The sequence below is a fragment of the Papaver somniferum genome, chromosome 7 (assembly GCF_003573695.1).
Source record: "Papaver somniferum cultivar HN1 chromosome 7, ASM357369v1, whole genome shotgun sequence".
NCBI lineage: Eukaryota > Viridiplantae > Streptophyta > Magnoliopsida > Ranunculales > Papaveraceae > Papaver > Papaver somniferum.
In genome coordinates this window covers 219,110,141-219,134,521 of record NC_039364.1, presented here as the reverse complement: position 1 = coordinate 219,134,521, position 24,381 = coordinate 219,110,141, and the positions used below count along the sequence as shown (strand labels likewise).

Here is a 24,381-nt window from a genome sequence, read left to right as displayed (position 1 = left end):
AATACCCATCAACACCAAATGACTATAGGTCAATAGGTCTGTGTAACAACTCCTATAAAATTATTTCAAAACTGTTAGTTAATAGGATGAAGACACTAATGGACAAAGTTATATCTTCTACACAGGTTGCTTATGTCCTTAAAAGATGCATAAATGATAACATCATCATTGCGCATGAGTTAGTCCATTCAATGAAGAAATCAAGATCTAAGAAAGGATGTATAGCTCTTAAATTAGATATGTCAAAGGCATTCGATCGACTGGAATGGTCTTTTCTAGATCATATGCTTCAATCTTTAGGCTTTTGCACAAAGTGGCGAGAACTGATTCACCAATGCATATCAACAGTTCAAATTTCTATAAAGTTGAATGGTAGCTCTTGTGATCAGTATCATCCCTCACGGGGTCTTCGACAAAGGGATCCATTATCCCCATATTTGTTTATTATAGCCATTGAGTATTTGTCAAGAAGTCTCTTCCTAGCTGAGAAGAATAACTTAATTAAGGGTATTAAGATGGCAAAAGATGCTCCTCCAGTTAATCATCAATTATTTGCAAATGATTGTTTGCTCTACTTCCAAGCTGATCAAAGAAGTATTTATTCCGTTCTTGATATATTAAGCAATTTTGGAGCTATATCGGGTCAGATGATTAATTTTTCTGAATCAACAACATTCATTACAGGAGATCTTTCACAACAGCAAAAACTGGAAATAATCAACAAACTAGGAGTCAAACAACTATGCAAATCTGATAAGTATTTGGGTCTGCCGTTTCTGCTTGGTAAATCTAAAACATCTTCTTTTGAATCAATTAGTGATGCTTTTAAAAACAAACTGAGTGGATGGAATTCTAAGCTCTTAAACCAACCAGCTAGAACTACCATGGTAAAGTCAGTTTTAAACTCAATTTTATCGCATTATATGAGTAATTTTAGACTTCCTAAGTATACCTTGAAGCAATTTGATGTTATACAAAGAAAGTTTTGATGGGGTCATAAATCAAATAAGGGTATCAACATCATTACATGGAATTCACTATGTAATTCAAAACATGAAGGGAGGTTTAGGATTTAGAAATTTAGAACAATTTAACATGGCTATGCCAAAATCGTCAAGGAGCTAAGTGATCTAACCATGTAGATATGGATACATTATTTTATCCTATGAATATATTATTAGTATCCGTGATTAAATCTAAATCACAGATTCACCGCATACCCATACACCGAATATATTATCACCATAAAATGTAATGTATTTGCAAATCAAATCAAAGATCGGGTTTAATCTCCACACAGTCCAATATCAAATCACAGATCGGATTTAATCTATACACAATCACAAATATGTTGGACGGCTATGCCAAAATCAAAACCATATGAAAATAAAAGTAAAAATAAAATAAATCCAACTTAACTGATTCGATTCCAGCGATTCCAACGCAGTGCATTTGATAGCAATCCAAAAAAAAATCAAAATTCATTTCTGCAGGGTAGAGCTCGTGCTTGATAACGCGTTGTAGTATATGGAAAAGATAAAGAGGCGCAAAGAGAAGGAGTTTCTATTCATTAGAGATAATCTGTGTTACTATATTGGGCCGCACATCCATGAGTGAAAGCCCTACAACAAAAAATAAATAAATGTTCAACCCACAAAATGGTCCTCAGTTTGGATATCTGATTGCATCCATTGGGATAATTTATGTGCAATCTCTTTCAATTTTAATAAACTCTTTTGTATTGAAAAAGAAAAAAAAGGCAGAATACAAAGTTTGCAAGCATTGCTAAAATCAGCGTTTAGAATACCTGCTGAACCTTACATTTCCTTGAGCGTTCCACCTTGCACGTTAACAGTCCCCAAACCGTGAATCCCTTCCGAAAACGACCGGTCTCCTAAATCCTCATACACCATCAAAACGTTGGTAACAATAGACCAAGGTCTCGTCGACATCACTAGATCATCCCATATATGCTGTTTAGCATTCCCCTTAAACAAACGTCAGAAATTCAACGACATTAAAATATCCTGCATGTCTGCCACGTAATGGTCAACTACTTTAACTCCCTTTTCAGTCACCGCTAATTTTCCATCTCATCAACAGTAACTGATTCAGTGGGTCCACAAAGACATCTCCCAACACATGGCACAATCTCGTCATCCGACACTATTTCCCACGTTGTACTGCCACGTACTGAAAAAAAAAACACACTCTCCAAACTCCAACAGTTATCCTCCTCCTTTTCTTCTCCGGTCGGAATCTCCGAAGAAAAACCAGAGAAGGTAATTAGAGATTTAATAACTTTCTAGGTTTGAAAAATTATAAAAAATAAAAAAAATAAACCTAAAAAGGAGTTTTTGAAATTAAATTAAAGGAAAGGGAGTAATGGCAAAAATCAAAAAACGGTCGATACGTTTCGATTCAGTAGTATCACGGATATCAATGTGTTCATCAATATTCTTATACTCAGCAGCTCAAATTAGTAGTAAAACTCTTATTTCTTCTTTTAATTTTATTAATCCAAGAATCCCACCAAATATTATTTCTTCTATATTTAGCAATATCTCTTAATTACTCACCTTTTTTATTTTTATTCTCTTAAAGAACAATACTGTCAGTGTTTTTTGTTATTGTTTTTATCTAAAAAAAATTACTCTAGGGTTTTTTCATTTTTTTTTCAAATGCAGAGAGGGTTCATAGAAAATGAAATTAGGCTTAAGAATTCTCCACCTTCATCACCTAATTCTACATCATCATCTTCTAATTCTTCATCGTCTGATCATTCTGCTGCTAAATTATCACGTTTTAATTTTTCAATTCCTCAGTTTCCTTCTGGGTTTGTTGGTGATGAATTTATTCAAGAAAAGAACAGGAATTTTGATGAATTTGGAGATTACAGAGATGATAGGAGAAAGTTTTTGAAATCCACGGTACCAATTCCAGTGCAAAACCTGATGGGTTCAGTTCCTCCTGGTGGTGGTGGTGATGCTGCTACTGATTCATTTTCGAGGAATTTCATGCAGAATAATGCCGTGTTACAATCACAACTAGGTATGACTCAGTTTTCTGCATTTGGAATTTCTTTGTAATATTCTTTGCTTGTTTTGAACGGTAGCATATAACTTGACTTGTGACTCGGCATTTCTTGATTTATTTTATTTTCTATTAGAGTGAGGACCCCCTTAATCTCTTAGTTTATTGCAATTCGTTTTTGTCTTTCTATAATAACATTTGGCCCAAGAGAACAAAAGAGCGTTGTGCTCGAAATCTGATCGGGAATTTCAGCAGACCAGCTGAGTGTGAGGAGAATAAGCATGCAAGTGGTGATTTTGATTATCATAAAAGAGAAGTTTTAGGTTCTATGTTCGGCCATGGTTAGCTAAGATAAGGAGATGCGTAGCTCAACGAATAGTTTGATTATCATAAATGACTCAACGGATTGGTCGCATACCTTGATCTTTATAGCCTGATGTTAGCTTAAAAGTTTTTCCATTGGCTTATCATGGCTAATAAATTTCTGAGTGAAGAGATTCTCTGATATTTGATATTAACATTGGTGATAAGATTAAGATGCATGTCAGCTCATTGTTTTAACGACAGTTCAATCCTTTTCTTGCTCTATCGTTTGTGCTAGAACCTGAATGGTTTTTGATTTTGAACTTCCACCATTGTTGGAAGATTGATCGGTTATTCATCATTTGAGAACTCACTCTTGGTCTTTCACAATGCTGGTTATCTGTATGATTTGACCCTTCTTTTGTTTTAGGTACCATTGGAGGTAGGGCCGAGCTTGCACCCATCCCTCCCAAGGTGGAAATTTCCTGGGGTCAACGAACTGTAGAAAATCCCTGTGCATATCAGTACATCCCATACAATGACATTTCTGTTTCAGGAAATGCGACACCAAATTTGAAGCGGAAGGCCGAGGTTTCCACAAATTCATGCGATCCTGCACAAATGGAAAGCTTATTTGGTCAATTTCCAAGTGGTCCATCTAAAGATTCAGGTAGCAACTATCAAGGTAATCTATATGATTATTGGATAATGATCTCTCACCAGTACTTCATATTTTTCTAAAAGGTCGTAGGGAACGTCCCTATCATGCACAGGGTGATAGAGTCCAAGCAGTCACTTTCTCTCTTTATTTTGTTGTTTAGTTATTTTTTTGTGATCCTCTGTACGGTTTCCAGTTATTTGAATATGAATCTTTTGTCTTTTTGCAGTCCTTCAAAGTGGGTTTGATCCTGTTCAAGCACTTCCCCAGAATCCCTATTTTCCAATAACCGCAAGGAGTCAGCCTGTGAATTACTCCCCAATCCCACCTGTCAATCTTGAACCAACTGAAAAACAAGAAATGGATTTCTTCGCAAAATCTTGGAGTCAGTGGAGCGAAAATTCTGTAGGTGGTAGTGATGCTTCCTTGCCAGTGAATAACAGGAAGGTGGTTCGCCCAAGATTCTCAAGCAGCATGAGTATGGCTGTAATTTCAGATGAGAACAGAAATGCCAACTCAGAACCTTCTGCCAAGAATGGATACCCACTCTTTCCAGAACACAATGCATTAGAAGCCTTTCCTGCGTTTGATCATCCTTCATCAAGTTCACATAGACCTGAAGCTGAAGAGGTTGGTGTTCTCCCGTCTTTTTTTAAAGCAGTGCTAAGATATCATAACAGTAAATATCCTCCGCTTATTTGCACTGCAGCAATGTCGGTAAAAATTGAATATTTGAACAAATTAAAATGTTGTCTGTTTCGTCTGGATTTCTTTGGTCACAGAACAGCTGTTACTAAAATGTGTTGCCTATATAAAAATACTCTTTTATTGACTTGACATGTTTTTTCCGTAGTTGATCCAATATGTGCTGTAGTTTTGATCTTGGTTTGTGTTTTGTTCAGGAGACAGCACGCAAGGGTTTTGTGTTGCTTGTGCAGAAGGAGTTGCGGAATACTGATGTTGGCAACCTGGGTAGAATTGTCATTCCAAAAGTAGGACAACCGACTGTGCAGAACCTTTAATATTACATAATTAATATATATATATATATATATATACTAAAATCTATGGACCACTGAATGTGCATATGAGATCGCTGTGGTTCAACGAGTGGGTCTTTTTTCAAAGAACGTATATTTTCCTCCGGTAGATGTTATAAAGGTAGTATATTAAGTTTTAACAATTGGATTTCCTTTTCTAGAAAGACGCAGAGGCGAACCTACCTCCATTAGAGGCAAAAGATGGAATTATCCTACAAATGGAAGACATGAACTACTCAGTTGAGTGGAAATTTAAGTATAGGTATGTTGAAGTATTATTTTAAAGCGGAATTACTGGTGATTGTAATTTGAGTCTGGAATCCAAATATCTATGCAGCAATTGTTTAAGTTTGGCATCCAAATACCTAATGCTTTTGAGGACATCAAAGCTTTTATGTTTGGAATCCAAATATCTATGCAGCAATTGTTTAAGTTTGGAATCAAAATATCTAATATTCCAAGTCCTTTATTACTTGTTCTTCTTTGTAGGTACTGGCCAAACAACAAAAGTAGGATGTATGTTATGGAAAATACAGGCATGTACAAATTTATTGTAATCATATCTCTGGCTTTGCTATCACAGTTGTGCTCAATTTGCTCTATTTGCATGTACTCTTCTGACCGGAGTTTCAACTTTTCTTTAGGGGATTTTGTAAAGATGCATAACCTCCAAGCAGGGGATTTTTTCATTGTTTATAGAGAAGAGAATTCTGGAAAATTTGTAAGTTGTGTCTCTCTCTCGCTAGACCTCCTGACATTATTAGCGTACAATTATCTAATTGATTTAAGGTTTTGATTAGTTGAGGACATTTTTATAGAAAATAATGTAAAATAGTGTTATCCACAGTATGGGCCCAAGCTGTCGTCTCATTTAGGTATTATGATCAACCTGTTCTGCTGGTATTCAGCTATGTCCGAAAAGTTGTGATTGATGTCTGTTTTTTTCTTTCTCAGATTGTTCGTGGGAAAAAAGGAACTAGACCAGTTTATGCAGGGGATACAGTGGAGATGAGGAGTACAGCGGAGATGAGGAACCATGGAAGGGTAGTGGAAGAAAGAGAATTAGCAACTGCACATGGACAGCTAAACGTTGAACAAAGATATGCCCCAGCAGGTGACTTCTTTTTTGATTTAAATGCTGGACAAGACATGATTGCACCGGGGATACCATTTGAGTTTCATGAAAACACTGGCGGACTTCCTAAATCTCACTTCCTTCCAGGGCCTTTGCTCAATTTACATCAAGATGATGTTTCGTGAATCTACCACCTTAATGATAGGACGAGGCTTTATCAACCCTTAGGAGAATCACAGCACTGCTCTTGACTGTATTAACAACCCCTGTGGTCATCTTACATATACCTGAACAAATCACACCTGCTGCTGCATGCATGCATGCATATATCTTTCTTTTGACATCCATCAATTTTCTTTGTAGTTTTTTTTTTCCCTGTCCATAGACAATACAGAGCATTTTTGTTTCCCAAGCAAATTGAGGTCTTAATTTTGTTTGAAAGTTGCAAGTTAATGAGAATGATATCAGGCAGACCAGAGAGTAAAGTAGGCGGGAGGGGAGGGACCTTTGGGATTTTGATTATTACCTTCAATTTCGGTTTCAAATGGTCTTGAATTGCTACTGATGACTTTAGTCTAAATTGATAGCCTGGACAAAGTTATCCAAATTACTCAGTCAGGCCAATGATATTACTTCTGGTTGAAGACTGGAATTTGTGATCTTTTACCAAATTTGATGTTCTAAGAAATTCCTAGAGTGCGGATCGTGTCCTCAATCCAATGCTCAGGTTGGTACACGAACTGTGAAAATGACACCATCCAAGGATGAGATCAATAAAATTCAATCCCGAAAAGATAAGAATTATCAACCTTCATCACCTGGGCCATTCTTTCTAAAACCAACTGGGTTTCTGTACCCGGGTTGGGAGTCTTATCTTCAGCAAGAAATTGATTACCAACACCATTAATCTCGATGCAACTACGCCCAGGTTTCTTCTTAATTCTTCGATCTTTCATCAACTTTCTCATCTTTATAGCTTCCTCCCAATGATTTACTGAACAATACATGTTCCACAAAAGTACATAAACTCCATCATCACTGGGTTCTAGTTCAACTACTTTCTTTCCCGCCAGTAAAGCCATTTCCAAATTCTTGCAAGCAATACTAGAACTCAACAGTGATCTCCAAATAATCCCATCTGGTGGAACTTTCATATTTTCAATCAGCTCTTTTGCTTCTTCAACAAGACCAGCACGACCTAGTAAATCAACCATACATCCATAATGCTCGATTTTTGGCTCCAAATGGTACATTTTCAGCATACAATTAAACCATCTTCGACCTTCATTGACCAGCCCTGCGTGACTGCAAGCTGAAAGAACAGCAACAAATGTCACCTCGTTCGGGTAATCTCCAGATTCTAACATTTCAGAGAATACTTCAAGAGCACGTTTTCCACTGCCATGAACTGCAAACCCCAGAATCATTGTTGTCCATGAAAAGTTATCCTTAGTCGAGATCTCTTTGAAGATCTTTTCTGCGCTTTCAAGGCTTCCACTTTTGCAATACATATCCATTAATGCATTTTTCACAGTTACATCCAAATTTAGATAAGTTTTCATAACATAACCGTGGATTAATTGGCCAAGATCAAGTGCTCCAACATCAGCGCAACCAGAAAGCACCGCCACAGTCATTACCGCAGTTGGATGATCATTTCCATCTGATTTCATTTTCTGAAATATCTCCAGTGCTTCAATTGGTTTCCCACCTTGGATATAACCAGTTATCATTGCAGTCCAGGAAACCGAATTTCTCTCCGGCATTTTATCAAACAAACTACGTGCAGAACTTAAATCATTACACTTGATAAACCCATGCATCAAACTAGTCCAAGTAGCAACATCTTTACTTTTCATCTCATCAAAAACCATCTGAGCTACTTCGATTTTCCCATTTCTTGAATACATATCAATCAGAGCATTTCCAACAATCGATCCTGAAGCCACCAATTCATGTCTATAAATCATACCGTGAACTGCTTTTCCATGCCCAAGATTTTCACTCCGACCACATGCTGTAAGAGCTCCAACAACAGAAAAACTATCTGGTTTTAATCCTAAAGAACTCAATTTTGAGAAAACCAATAGAGCCTCGAATGGACGATCAGTATTTAAATGAAGAGAGATTAGACAAGTCCAAGAAACTATATCTGGGTTTTGAATTTGATTGAAAACATTGTAAGCTTCAAGCGGTTTGTTGAATTTTGTGTATGTATTGAAGATTTTGCAAGATAAGTTTTGAAGATGGTGGAGTCCTTGTGTTGAAGTTTGTGCATGGATTTGCTTAAGCTGTTCTAAGTTTCTACATGTCTGTAGCAGATGATGGCAGTAACTTCTCATTTTAACTCTAAAATAGTTAAAATAGAAAAATCTCACTTAATATAATATGTTTCAGGCAAAGAATGGGAAATACAGCCTCCGACACTCTTTCGGGCAAGCTCTTTACCCTTCTGTAACTTCTAGTTTCTGTTAATACTTGATATACGTTTCTTTCAAAAAAAAAAAAAAAAAGACAAAAAAAAAATCTCACTTGCAAGAAACTCGGCATATTCTGAACCCTCGACCAGTAGGACTCTGCAATATTAGCAAGAGTGAATTTGGAATGATCTATTTCTCTAGCTTAACTACTCCAGTTTCACATCAAAAACACCATCCTCAATCTTGGCGTACTTAAGTTTTGGAAAGAAAATCCTAAGCACACCCTGGTAAACCTCTGCCCAAACATGACTAAATTTGTAATTCGCCGGCTTCACAAAAAATGGAGTCGAGTAATTCTTGTCACCTTCTCCTTCTCCTTCACGGAACACCCTTACTCTCACAGTCATCTTCATTGTTCTTGACACACTTGGACATATTCCCACGAGTTTCTGTTCAACCCGTACTTCTTCTATATTTTCTTTTCCGAGCCCTGGGACTAACATCTTAACATACACACTGTCACTGTCTTCATCGGCATAACCATCGCAGAAGTATGATTTATTGTCCCAGTTATACATGGGCATATAGTCCAACTTCCTTTTGATCTTAGCACTTTCATCATCTGAAAAGTAAAACCAAAATTCAATTAAACAAAATCTGAAAAGATAAGCATATCACAAAGTTTTCAACTCAAAGAAGCTCCGGAAATGTCTTGACTGCAGTAGAAGCCCGAAGACGTGCAGCTGAAGCAGATACCAGATCAATAAAAAGCTAAGCAAGATACATATGCGAATGTCCTCTCTTATAACTCGAGCATAAAGAGGACACTGAGATTCCTACCAAGCTTTTTGGGCAAACTCACTCACAGTCATTAAGGGACAGGCCCAAGAGCTACCTTAAATTTTGAACCATTTTTTTTTAGGGAACCTCTCTATACTTATAAGGGTGTCCTAAAATTAGGTAAATACACATTTATCCTTTACTTTAATTAAAATTAAAATTAACCTAATGACTATAATCATATATATCTAATCTAAATGAATTTATTAACCAAAATCAAAATAAAAAACAAAAACAGTGGGGAATCGAAATTTTTTAGTTTTGAAAATAAAAATTGTTCTCTTCTTCTTCTCTCTTTCCTTGACGTTCCTCGTTCGATTGAAAAATGAGTATTAACCATCAAATGAGTTGAAAATGGAAATTGCAGAGAGAAGTTCGGCTAGGAATTATGTGAAAAACTTTGTCGAACTAACCGAACCTAATGGAAATGATGAACATGAAGAACAATTTGGCTATTTCGCAAAAAAAAATTCCCAACCGAGCTTAGTTCGGTTATGTCGCAAAAAACATTTCCCAACCGAACCCTATAGTTCGGTTAGTAGCAAAAAACATTTTCCAACCGAATCCTAATAGTTCGTTTAGTTGCAAAAACATTTCCCAATCGAACCTTAGTTCGGTTATTTGGCAAAGATATTTCCCAACATAAAACAGTCCGTTTACGTCGCAAAAAACATTTCCTAACCGAACTAAGGGTTCGGTAAAGTCGCAAAAAATATTTCCCAAACGAACCCTAATAGTTCGGTTAGTAGCAAAAAACATTTCCCAACCGAAAATAATAGTTCGGTTAGTTGCAAAAAACATTTCCCAACCAAACTAAGGTTCGGTTACGTCGCAAAAAATATTTCCCAACCGAACCTTTGTTCAATTTTTTTAATTTAATCTTGATTTAATCTTGCACTAATCATTTAGTTTAGTTTATTTTTTTTATTTAATCTTGCACTAATCACTAATTATGTTAACCTAATAATACAACTATTCATTACACTAATTTAATTGAATTGGGTAATTTTGGTATTAATATAAATATTTAGATAAGAGGTGACCTAGTAAATCTAATGTCTTATCCAAAATAAAACAATGGTCCCCAAAAAAAAGGCTGGTCTCAAAAAAAAACCGTTCTAAATTTTTTTTGACCGGGGCTAGCTCAAGAACGCGAGATTACTGATGGACCATTGGACTACCCGGGATAAAAACCCTCTCATAGGTCCGTCAACGCTCACATGCAGAATTTATTAGTCAACGAAAAAAAAACTCATCACTGAGATTCCTACTAGTGGATGGTGTTGGTTATGTACAGAGTCAGAAAAGACCTGTATCTAGAGCTGTACCGGAACTTGTATTTAGGTGTTGGTTATGTACAGAGTCAGAGAAAGCCATCAAAGAAAGGTCAAACAAAGCATAGAAGAGTGGATGGTGCTGAATCCACTGAAGGCGAACCCATGCATTAATCTTACGTTTTTGTATGGTTTTCTGTATGAACTTAAACTTTAAGTGTTTCTTTGATCCAATAAGAGCTCATCAGGTACATATATAGTACATAGTACAGAGCACTAACGTTAGCATCTCTAGGTTTAGTTAGGCTTTAAGGCTCACGATCAAATCTTTGTTATATCCAGGCTTAATGACGGTACGTTCACATCTTTTACAGGAATGGCGATCTAAATTTTGGGTTTATTGTTCTTAAAGCACAATGGAGGTCGAAATTTGGATACTAGTTCTAACAGGTGACACAAACATATAATTGTACAAATATATCTAGTCAAACTTGATAGAATTAGAAAAAGTTTGCACAACTAATGAATGAATTCAGTATGTACCTATATATAGCCGTGATGGTGCCTCGGGTACGATGTTTGTCTGAATTTTGGTTGGCATGTCGACGTCCAACCAGCCACCAGTATTGTTCTTAGTCCTGGGGATATCGTTTTTACGCATCGAACTGTTATCAAGATTATAATCTACAATCGAATATTTGGCCGAGGAACAATTAGTAAAAGGGTTGTCGATAGATGAAGAAGACAAAAATCTCTTGTTCACTATTAACACTGATAGTGTTCTCTACAATCAGTTAGCTCCAGATATACAAGCACAAGATATTTCAGCTGATGAAGTGGTGAAGGATAAGTAATCTAAAGCAGTGAAGGATAAGCAATTACAGCTCATGCCAAGCTGTTCACAGTTGGCAATTGTCACACGCTTTGTGTACACGTGAAAGTAGTGTTTGTGATTGGTCTATATAAGTACTTGAGGATTGGATCCTGTGTCTGTAATGAAGTTTTAACTTCTTTGTAATTAGCAGAAAGAATTTCTTAATGAAAGATAAGCACACTGTTGCTATGGTATCATACAGGGAAGGTTATCTTCAACCTGTAAATTTGATCCTCTCTTCATCAGATTTCAATCTTTTCATCTGATTCAGTGTGTTCTTGAGAAGATTATCTTCTCAAATCAATCTTTCTTTTCTTTGAAATTCAGTTTTTCTTCCGCTGTTTTCTTGAAGAACTTCATACAAATTCTTTACAGTTTTTGCAACTACGGTACGATTCTCTACATTTTTTCTTTGATCTTTTATTCTCCATTTTCAGATCTAGTTATTGTTTGTTTTTAATGGAGAATCCAACTACAAATTCCTTCTCAAAAGTTCCTCTTCATCATCTTACTCATTTTGTTAACCTAAAACTTAAAGAAGACAATTACATTACTTGGAAGCATTTACTAAATCCAATAATCCAAAAATATAAACTCATGAAGTTCTTAGATGGATCTTATCCATGTCCTGCTCAATTTACAAATAGACGAAATCAAGAAAATGGAATTGAGAATTCATTGTACACGAATTGGATGGATGAGGATTCTTCAATTATCATGTGGCTCAATTCAACAATCTCCGATACTGTTATTGCATACTTCTCCAGCTCTACTTCTTCTCATCAATTGTGGATTCGTATTGATCGGTTTGCAAGAGCATCTTCTACTCATTCTATAAAACTTCGAACAAAGTTACTCTCATTAACTCAAGGTAATAAGTCAATTCCATCATTGATTAATGAAATCAAGAGCATTTCAGATCAATTGGATGCTGCAGGAGAAGTGATCTCTGCCAAAGAGCTTGTTGTTATCACTTTAAAAGCTCTAAGTCCTGATTATATTCCATTTGCCACTGTTATGAGGCATAGAAGTCCACATGTGACTTGTGTTGAATTACATTAAAACTTGCTTAGTGAAGAAGCTGTTATTACTGATAGAGCTAAAGCAGTGAAGAGTGAAACTGAGGAAAAAGCTTTTTTAGCCAACTCACACAGAAGTGCTTTTAGAGGATCCTACTCACACTGGGGAGGAGGTTATAGAGGCAGAGGGTTTTCTGGCAGATATCCTAATCCTGCTATGTTCTCAAGTTTTCAATCTAGCACAGGTTATGCTTACACTCCACCTGCAGATCCAGTCTGTCAAATTTGCATTGAACCTGGACATCTTGCTGATGTATGTCCTCATAGGCTTCATTTCTCCTACAAAGGAAAGCAACCACCTACCAATTTGAGTGCAATGTTAGTTGCTGCTGACATATTTGATACTGATGAGTGGATTGCTGATAGTGGTGCAAACTCACATATTGCTTCTACTTCAGCTGGTTTACAAGAGCTCACCCCTTATGATGGTGCAGAGGTTATAAAAGATGCAAATGGTGAAGGTATGCCTATAACTCACCTTGGTTCTGCTAGTAAACATGTGCATGAGCATTATTTCTCTCTTAGTGACATTCTAATAGTGCTAAAATATTCTCACAATCTTCTATCAATTCATAAATTCACTTCTGAAAATAACTGCTCAATAACTCTTGATTCAACTGGATTTTCTGTGAAGGACTTGAGCTCTGGGAAGACTCTTTTCCAAGGTCCACATAAACATGGCCTCTATCCAATCAACTTTACTCCAACTACATAGGCCTTATCTTCAACAATAACAGATCATACTCTTCTTCATAAGAGATTTGGTCATCCATCATTTCAGACTTTTCAGAAAATTTGTAATCATCTCAATCTAAAGAATGTAGCTAATAAACCATTTACTTGCTTAGATTGTAAAGTTTGTAGAAGTCACATACTACCATTTCAACTTTCTTTACATTCTGCAAAACAACCTCTGGAGTTGTTTCATATGGACCTTTGGGGTCCCTGTCATGAACAGTCTGTATCTGGTTCTCTTTATTATGCTAATATAATAGATGATTACACAAAGTATTCTTGGGTTCTACCCTTAAATTCTAAGGATGATTTTAAACATGCTTTTCATTCTTTTGTAACAAGAATTGAAAATCTTTTGTCTTGTTCTGTCATTACCATCAGAACTGACAATGGTGGTGAATTCTTAAATGATTTTCTGCATTCCTTCTGTGATCAAAAAGGCATTACTCATGAACTGTCTTGTCCAAACATACCAGAAAAAAATGGTGTTGCTGAAACAAAACATAAGCATTTACTGGATGTCACTAGAACTCTCTTTTTTCAGTCTGGTCTACCACGCTCTTATTGGGTTGACGCTTTACTTACAACTAGTCATCTTATTCCAAACTAGAGCAATTAAGTTTGTCACTCCTTTTGAAATTCTTTTTCATAGAATTCCAGATTATGCTTTTCTAAAAGTTTTTGGCTGCTCTTGTTTTCCATGGTTAAAGCCATATACTTCCAATAAACTTGAACCAAGGAGCAAGCACTGTGTGTTCATAAGCTATAGTTTGCATCAAAAAGGTTATAGATGTCTAGACCCATCTACTGGAACTGTGTACATCTCAAGACATGTCACTTTCAATGAGATTTCTTTTCCCTTTAAATATGCTCTCTATACTTCAGTACCCGTTCCTAAATTATCTGATGCTTCATCTCCTCCTCCTTCACAAACTATTCCTTTATAATCTGTTCCTCAGCCTTCATCTCTTCCTGTCACTACCAATGATCATCACATGACAACTAGAGGCAAGAATGGTAAGAACTCCAAAATCATATTTTGCAACTAAACACCCTATACAACTTGCTTTGTTAGCTTCTTCTGTTACAGTTCCTACTTGTATTACTGTTGCTCATAAACAAAAGGTTTGGAGAGTTGATTTTGCAAATAAATTTACAGCCTTACAACATGCTGGTACTTGGTCACTGGTGGATCCTTCTGAAGCTCAACATATAGTTGGCTGTAAATGGGTTTTTAGAGTCAATTACAAAGCAGATGGCACTATTGACAAACATAAAGCTAGGTTGGTTTCCAAGGGATATCACCAACAACATGGCATAGATTTTGATGAGACTTTCAGTCCAGTTGCAAGGCCAACCACAATAAGGATAATTTTTTCTATGGCAGTTCAGTTTGGATGGAAAATACATCAATTGGATGTCAGCAATGCATTCCTTCATGGTGATTTGAAAGAAACAGTTTATATGTCTCAGCCTCCAGGTTTTGTTGATCCTGAGAAGCCTAATCATGTATGTTTACTGCACAAAGCTATATATGGATTAAAACAGGCCCCTAGGGAATGGTATGAAAAGCTAAGTACAACTCTTTTGGGTTTAAAATTTGAGAATTCCAAAGCTGATCCTTCTCTCTTTGTGCATCATGATGGCTCACACATCACAGCAGCTCTCATCTATGTAGATGATATTTTGCTTACTGTCTCTTCACCAAGTTTCTTGCAATTAGTGATTTCTCATCTTTAAACAAAGTTTCCAATAAAGGATATGGGAGATGTTCACTATTTTTTGGGACTTGAGGTCAAAAGAGATTCAGAGACATTGATTCTTTCTCAAACTAAATATGTTGTTGATTTTCTAAAAAGATTCATAATGGAAGGTGCTAAAGCTTGTCAAACACCATTGGCTGCTTCTGAAAAACTGTCCAAGGATATAGGAGATTTACTTGAAGATCCATCTGAATACAGATCATTGGTTGGTTCTCTTCACTATCTTACATGGACTAGGCCTAAGATGTTTTATGCATTAAACTTAGTTTGTCAACACATGCAACATCCTAGAGTTCCATACTTGCTTGCTGCCAAAAGAATTCTCAGATATGTTAAGGGAACTCTCAGTTTTGCTCTAAAGTTCACAAAAGGTTCCACCTTTCTCTTGGGTTTCTCAGATGCTGACTGGGCTGGCTGTGTTGATGATAGGAGTTCTACATGTGGATATTGCATCTTTTTGGGTTCAAATGTAGTGTCTTGGTCATCTAAGAAGCAAACCACAGTTGCCAGATCCAGCACAGGGGCTGAATACAAGACTCTTGCTCATAGTGCAGCTGAGATTGTGTGGATTTGTTATCTTCTTCAGGATTTGCACTTCCCTATACATGGTATTCCTAAACTTGCTTGTGATAATATCAGTTCTCTGTCTCTTGCTTCTAATCCAGTTCAACATTCCAAAATGAAGCATGTTCATCTGGACTATCATTTTATTAGAGAACTAGTACAGTCCAAAGCTTTAGATGTCTTCTATGTGAACACTTTGGATCAGTTAGCCGATATTTTTACAAAACCTTTTCATGGTCCCAGATTTATTGATATAAGGTCCAAGCTCAATGTCATAGATGCTCCCTTGAGCTTGAGGGGGGATATTAACACTGATAGTGTTCTCTACAATCAGTTAGCTCCAGATATACAAGCACAAGATATTTCAGCTGATGAAGTGGTGAAGGATAAGTAATCTAAAACAATGAAGGATAAGAAATTATATCTCATGCCAAGCTGTTCACAGTTGGCAATTGTCACACGCTTTGTGTACACGTGAAAGTAGTGTTTGTGATTGGTCTATATAAATACTTGAGGATTGAATCCTGTGTCTGTAATGAAGTTTTAACTTCTTTGTACTCCCTCCGTTTCCAAAAGACAGTCTGGTTTGACTTTGTCAAGATATTAAGGAGACTATGGTAGTTTATATTCCCACCCTTAATTACTTGCCTAATTTATTCAATAAATATGTTAGTAGTAAAAACTACCAAAAATTGTATTGGGATTGTAAATAGAAAATAAAAAAGGAAACTAAAATATATCGATTTATAAAAACAGTATCAATAAAGATTGTATACTTATGCAGTATAACCTTAATAAAGAATTTAACTTGGAACCATACATATATTGTCTTCAAAAGGATATATTTTTTTTCTTAATTATACAGATTTCATTAATATTCTAGATTGGGTCTCATTAAAATAGAAATTATGAATATAAAAAACTTAAGGGTATATTAGAGAGTTCATTGGAAAAATATGACTATAAACAGAAGTTGGACACATTTTTGAAACATACAAAAATGGAATAGAGGACGATCTTTCATAAACAGAGGGAGTAATAAATAGAAAGAATTTTTTAATGAAAGATAAGCACATTGTTGCTATTCACCATCATCCTGCTCATCTGGCGATGAGTAGTAAATCTTATGATTGTTCCTCTCATCGTTGCAGCAATAACCGACGACGCCATTGTGAAAAAGAATATTTTTATTTTCTTCGGGACGAAAGAGTGAAAATAAGACGAGGAAGAAAAATCAAAAAAACTATATATATGCAAGAACTGTATCCTTATTTATTAAATACCGGTAATTAGCTTGAATCCAGTAAGAGTAAGGGTTCTTAATTTTGTAAACTCTTACAAAGGGGAAAAAACGGGTAAGATTTCATCTAGTAAGAGTAAGAGTTTATTTTTGGACTTAAAAGCTTTATTTATTTAGGGCAGTGCTATACACCTCCACCTCCCTTGATGAGGTGTTTAGACATGTGGCGCCTAATAAATAAAATCAAACGTGTAAAGTAATCAAAAAAAAAAACCTTCTCTTCCTTTTTTTCTTTCGGAAATGCTATTCGGAGCTCTATACCCCATTCTATTAATTCCAATCTTTTTGGAAACCATTAGAAAAATATTAACTTTGAAAAATTTGAGCGTACAAGGAACTAATAAACTCTACTTTATAAAATGTAGGATCTCAAAAACTCGAAAATAAACATTCGATTTTGGGATTGAAAAGTTTGGCGGAATTCTCTGATGAATAAATAGTAAATAAAACCATAATCAGAAAGAACGAACAATTTGCAGTTGGGTTTTTTGGATCTCAACTTTCAATTAGGAATATGCTTCTTCATTCATGATTAATCAATTTGGCTGTGATTTTTTTTTGAAGCAATGATTTTATTTTGCGTTGTGATGAAGTCGAAATTCTCAGGGTTCCATGTATTGATGAATTGATATGATTTAATCAGTCTAGTGTAGTTGAGGAGAATCTGTTTAAACAGGAACAGGGGAAAGGTCAAAGGAAGAAAGAGGAAATAGATATTTCTTCCCTCTTCTATTTAGTCAGTAGAATTGAAGAGAGAGAGAATTCAGAAGAAAGAGAAACATAATTACGTGGCAGGACAGGCTATCTTGCCACATCAGGTAGTGCTAAGAGTAGAGTGGTATATAGAGAGCAGAATAGCATTTCCATTTCCTTTTTCCTGTTTCTTCTTCTTTCTCTGCTGGGTAGAAACTGAAAAAGTTCGAAGGACAAAATTCTAAACTCAAAGTCATCGGAATCATGATCTTGGTTGAACACTTGAAATCATCTGCTACAGGGAAAAAAAAAGAGCCTTCAAAGCTCTACTTCATCTCAAATTCTCAACAAAAAGAAAAAGTAGATCTAAACGTCTAAATTGATTAATCCATTGAAAAATTAGTTTTTCTAGATTGATTTTACTGTCATGATTAGAGAATATCGATAAGGGCTTTGGAATTGATATAAAAAGGTAACAACTACAACAAGTTTGATAAAAATCATGATGATGAAAATTTAAATCGAGATCCGAAATAAGTTTAAGATAACAATTTGGTTCATTAGTTCATAATAAACAAATGGGTCGTATGCAATTTGATTTATAATCTGATTTTTGATGCTGTCGTTGAGGTGATGTAAAATAGTAATGGTGGTAATGGAGGTGACTGGTGAGATTCTCAGAGTTTAAAATCAGAGTTTGTGATATCTAAGGATTAAAATCACCATTTACGATCAGAGTTTAAGAAAAGAAAAAGAGAGAAGAAGAAGCAGAAGTAGAGAGGAGTAGAAAAACAAGTAGTCTAAAGGTAACTGGAACATCACACGTAAAACCAAAGAGTTACAAGTTTTTGTCCCACTCAGCTCGCCACATCAAAGAAAAAAACTTAAGCAAGCCCAGCAAGTATCCAAGCACAACAAACCATATCACTATGTAAGGAAAAATCATATTCCACCAATATAATAAATAAATAAGGTTGTGGCCTATTTCTATGCACATGCCAAAAAAAATGGTTTGGCATACCAGGTGGCATGGTAAACCAATTGCTCCACTATGGGAAAACCACTGAGCGATAGATTTTCTAGCGAGCGATACTCATAAAAACGCCAGTGATAATGATTTTATCGCCAACGTTATTGACTCTAGCGCCAACGGCTAGTTCTTCATCGCTATAAATACTTTCAAACTCAAAACTTACTCTAAATTTTTTACACAAAAAATTCTCTTTTTCTCAATCTATTCTCTATTTTTCAATCTAATTTATTTGTTCTATCTTCTCCAAATCGCACAATTAACCCAACTTGATTCGGAAACGCAACTTGATTTTTCTGGAGTAGTGCTTGAAGGTGCCGTTAAGAAGATATGTGATAGTTATAAAGAAATAGGTAAGAAGCAAAGAAGTCTTCAAATTTTGGATATTAACCAAGTCAAAACCGCAATTAAGAAAAGGCAAAGAAAGGTTCAAGGCAAGGAAAATCAAGGCAAAACAAATTTGAATCCAAAGAAGAAGATAAACAAAGGAGACTCCGTTCATGAGCGCATTGATTGGAAGTTTTATGAAATGAAGAAGATAAACAAGATGAAAAACATTGTCCCAAATTTTATTTTTAAAGTCTAGTTATTTTTATTTTTCAAATTATTATTGTCTAGTTTTATGTCTTGTAAAATGACTATTAATGATTAATTCGAAGTTTGAGTTTGAAAATTAAGCTTAATTCTATTCTTAATCCAATCTTAAATTTTAATTAGAGATACATTTAAACAAATATTAAAACGTAGGAATTAGACTAAGAGGACAATTAAGAAATTAAAACATAAATATTGGACAATATTTGGGCAACTATCTTAAAATATCGAAACAACTTCCGAATTCGAAGTCTTTTTCATAGATGTGTCGATATTCCGCACGACACCGTTGTTGAAGTTCCATCATGCTTTCACCACTCCTCATGTTTCGACCTTCTTGCCGAAGTAAAACAACATACCTAGTAACTTCCTGATTGATTGTAGAGAAGCGCTGACTCAACTCTGTAACATCACGATTTAGATAATGTGGTAAACATTACTTTAGAGTTATAGAGCGTTTGTGGGATCTTGTAGTGAGTCGATGAATTGGTTTATTCAATTTTTGTGTAATTATCAGTTGATGGTTCTTTAACAAACAATTTGTGTATATTACTCCAAAATCCAAACAATTCATGTCAGAAGAGGTAGACTAGGTTTAGAGTCCTTCTTGGTGGGTTTCTGAAGAAGTACAACTTGGTATTATATTGATGAGTCTGACGACTCTGACATAGAGTTGTGAGATGTGATTCCAAAGAAAAAAAATTAACAATGGGCCAATGTCTTGAAAATGCAAATCTGTAGATAATATTTGGATTTCATGTGTACCATAGTATATGCCTTTAGATGGAAGATAATATTTGGATTTCATATGTACCATAGTATATGCTTTTATGAAATCCAAAAGACATCAATTTCTTCATATGACACGATACTTGGTAATCTTTTTTTGTGGAAGGAGCCCGTCCGGAAAAAAGCTAATTAGAATTTCACCTGAGAGGTAAAAAGCGTAACAAAATTCACATGAGACGTAGAAATCGTAACAAAATATAAAGTATATTAAAATCATTTGAACAATTAGATTTCCATCTCCTATTTTCCCCTAGAGTACATTTGACGATTCAACTTCTTAATTTCCCAATAACAAGAATCTCTGCACTTTGGCCTAATTTTTCCATCATCAACATCAGTCATGCTACCTAATAACTAGATATAAACACAATGTTATGTAGTTAAATTATCCAGTAACATGCATATAAATAAATTTTCCTGAATTCGACTTATCTACGATAAATCATGCAACATCAAAATGAGTTTTGTAACAAAAAAAAGAACTGAATAATCATATAAGTTCAGAACTAAGAATAGAAGTATCACCGTACTTCTCAGCAACAAGAAGATCCATTCATGGAAAAAATTATGGTATATTTCAAATGTTTTTTTAAACTCACCAAGCCATTCATAGTTATAAAGTAAGTTGCAATATAAACATTTAACACACAACACCAAATTTCTCATTAATTATAAAGAGTCATGGATAACATACCAAAAAGAAAAGAGATTTTGTAGCCATAAAATATAAGATTGTTTCAAGTGGTGTTTTTTCTATCCCAATTACATCCCAATGAGTTATTTAAAGTTTTAAACTAATGTATGCAAACCAAATATAACAAGCTAAGAAAACATTATAAATTATTGCCTTTTCATCTCTTTGCATCTACTAGGAGGTGGATGATAGGCTCCTTGACAATTAGATTCTGAAAATTACGAGAGAGATAGACAAGTAAGAAAAATCAGTGTCTCCTTAAATTATATATTTTCAAAGATTTAGAACCAATAGGCTAAAGTTATTAGGAGAAGACAACAAGATTTAAATGATGCTTGTAGATTCAAAACCTATATGCTGAAACTGGCTCGTGATATAGAAGAGAACATTATAAGACAGACATATATTGTGTGGATTGTAAATATGAAACTGCACAAAATGAAACTTCTTTATGTCTAATCGTGAAAATTGAAAAACCTATCCCGTGGCTTCCTAATTTTATCCAATTCTATGACATATTACATGAATTTCTTCCGATCTAAAATAACCAGTAAAAGAAAACTATCATCAATAGGATAACACAATGACTCAAAAGCAGGGACACACTGACTTCCACTTATGAAGCAGAAAAGGTCCTTCATACAATAAAAATCAGTTGTTGAGTATATTCTAGCTACTACATGAACAAAACATGTACATCAATACATAAAATACATCTATAAGATACTGAATAAAGATCAATTCATAGTCAGTAATCAACCACGAATCAGGTTAACAACATAAATTACACCATGCTTTCAATTACCAAAACCCTAATTTCATTTTTAAGAACAAAATCGCAGTTGATCAAAAAACAAAATCAAAACCAGATTGGGTTAATCATATCCTGAATCGCAGAGAAAACCAGATAATATTTCATAAACTTAGCCAAATCAGAGAAGAAGAAGATGAAAATGGAGAGAAAATTAACAAATTACCTTAAAATCGCAATTGATAAATCGAAGTTGATGATGACGACAACCTGCAAAATAAAAATAAAAAACCAGATTAGGTTAATCATCAAAATATTTCAAATGTGTTTTGAAACTCACCATGCCGTTCATAGTTATAAAGTAAGTTGCAATATAAACATTTAACACACAACACCAAATTTCTCGTTAATAAGAAAGAGTCATGGATAACATACCAAAAAGAAAAGAGATTTTGCATCCATAAAATATAAGATTGTTTCAAGTGGTGTTTTTATATCCCAATTACATCCCAGTGAGTTATTTAAAGTTTTAAACTAATGTATGCAAACCAAATATAACAAGATAAGAAAACATTATAAATTGTTGCCTCTTTCATCTATTTGCATCTACTAGGAGGTGGATGATAGACTCCTTGACAATTAGATTATGAAAATTACGAAAGAGATAGACAAGTAAGAAAAATCAGTATCTCCTTGAATTAGATATTTTCAAAGATTTAGAACCAATCGGCCAAAGTTATTAGGAGAACACAACAAGATTTAAATGCTGCTTATAGATTCAAAACCTATATGTTGAAACTGGCTCGTGATATATAAGAAAACATTATAAGACAGACACACATTGTGTGGATTTCACATAGAGAACTGCACAAAATGAGACTTCTTTATGTCTAATCATGAAAATTGAAAAACCTATCCCATAGCTTCCTAATTTTATCCCACTTCTATGACAGATTACACGAATTTCTTACGATCTAAAATAACTAGTAAAAGAAAACTATCGTCAATAGGATAACACAGTGACTCAAAAGCAGGGATACACTGACTTCCACTTATGAAGCATAAAATGCTCTTCATATTATAAAAATCATTTGTTGAGTATCTTCTAGCTACCACATGAACAAAACATGTACATCAATACCAAAATCAAGAGTATAAAGCACAGTTTGGCTAACTTTGCCTATGTAAGTGGTGGTTCATATTTGTCTTCACAAGAGATAAATCTATGGATGTACTCGTTTGTCATAAGTGATGGTTGTGATTGGGATTAGAAATGCATCTAACAGACAAAATTTATCATGTCATTAATGTTCCATAATTATTCATAATAAATACTGTATTAATTTGCCATGTTAATATTTTATTAAATATAAAATTAAAAATGATAATATATAAATGTTTTACTAATTATGATAATAAATATATTTTTATTAGCTAATAGTTAGGATTAGTTTGGTATTGTTGCGAGCTTTACAAAAGTGTTTTTCCTATGAACGTTACTGTGCGGGCTATGTAAAAAGAAGAAATTGAATGGTTGTCGATGTACTTTACTGTGCCGAGCTCTGTTATATAAAGCAATTGAATAGTTGCTAGTTATAAACTAAAGCTAAAACTATTTTAAAAAGCGATCAAATTGTGCCTGGGAAAATATCAGGTTCAATTATAGTTAATGAGAAAATGACAAAAGAAGACATATATCTAAATTGTTTATCTATTTTATTGTGCTTAAAATAAGTAATTTTTTTTACTATTAGAGTACATATATGTAATATTAAATTTACTGATTAGTATTATTAGTAAAAAGTATTATTTTTACTAACCACTTTTAAAAGAACAATAATTACTTAATATTTATTATTGCTTAATTAAAGTACATTTCAGTGATATTGTATAACATAAAATGTAGTTAGAAAATAAAAATAATTAAATTTAAAGAATAAGATATAGCGAATAGAAATCGGTGATATACGGATTCAAAGATAATTTTTGTCAGTTATTAAAAAAGATGGAATAGAATTGGAAAATAAAGTATAATATTATGGTGAACTATAGCGTTTGCTTTTGAAGCTTTTAAAAGCTCCTTATGCACTTTTAAAATTGATAGATTTTGGAAGTGTTTTGCATAAAAATCACTTATGACATCTTTACCAAAACTATGATGAAAAAATATTGTTATAAATATGTTTTCAAAGTACTTTTTTTTGAAAGAAAAAAACAACATCAAACTTAGTTATATTGGCTAACAATCATATAGGTGGACCATAGTGACAGTGGCAAGTATTGATGTCCAGTGAGTAATTTCCCATCATCTCACGCATTTCTTGATAAAAATTTTAATGTTATTTTTATTCAATGATGATGGATAACAAATTTTATTGTTAGTAGAGCGTATTGTTATTAGGGTACGATTTGACTTACTAACTAATCATGGTTTTATTATTTATGCAAAGAATAACCTCACATTTGGAAGCGTAAGGTCGTAGAATGTAGTGACCTGAACCTCTACTGATAATGTACTCACTTAGCCACTGCGACCATCTGGGGTTTTGAATGCTCACCGCTGCGGTTATCCAGCAAAGCTTCTCAGGAGGTCACCCATTCTAGGATTACTCAATATCGAGCATGCTTAACTATAGAGATTTTATGCGAACTATGAAGCCAATTATGCTTAAAAGGTCTCGGTGTTAGTAAAGGACAAACTATTACCTATATATTCCATTTAATTTGACGAATCCTACCTCGCGAGTCGGATCACTATAATACCACCAACTTATTTGGAGCTATCCTCGGCTCCGGAATATGTTCCATCCTAGACTTTGGCATTTTTTTCTCACTCATGAGACCCTTTCCGAAACAATAGGTAAAGCATACT

General features: G+C 34.5%; 2 protein-coding genes across 2 annotated transcripts; one reads left to right on the top strand and one right to left on the bottom strand.

Annotated features, from left to right (window-relative positions):
• Positions 1–98: 98 nt before the first annotated feature.
• Positions 99–6,546, top strand: LOC113295969. Its single transcript, XM_026544295.1, has 10 exons — positions 99–887; positions 2,229–2,282; positions 2,826–3,051; positions 3,767–4,021; positions 4,224–4,624; positions 4,897–4,986; positions 5,196–5,296; positions 5,524–5,570; positions 5,679–5,755; positions 5,989–6,546. Exons 1-10 carry the CDS (start codon positions 99–101, stop codon positions 6,292–6,294), a joined length of 2,346 nt encoding a protein of 781 aa, XP_026400080.1. The 3' UTR covers positions 6,295–6,546.
• LOC113295968 (pentatricopeptide repeat-containing protein At2g22410, mitochondrial-like) lies at positions 6,486–8,451 on the bottom strand. Its single transcript, XM_026544294.1, has one exon. It carries the CDS (start codon positions 8,449–8,451, stop codon positions 6,880–6,882), a length of 1,572 nt encoding a protein of 523 aa, XP_026400079.1. The 3' UTR covers positions 6,486–6,879.
• Between the last annotated feature and the right edge of the window lie 15,930 nt (positions 8,452–24,381).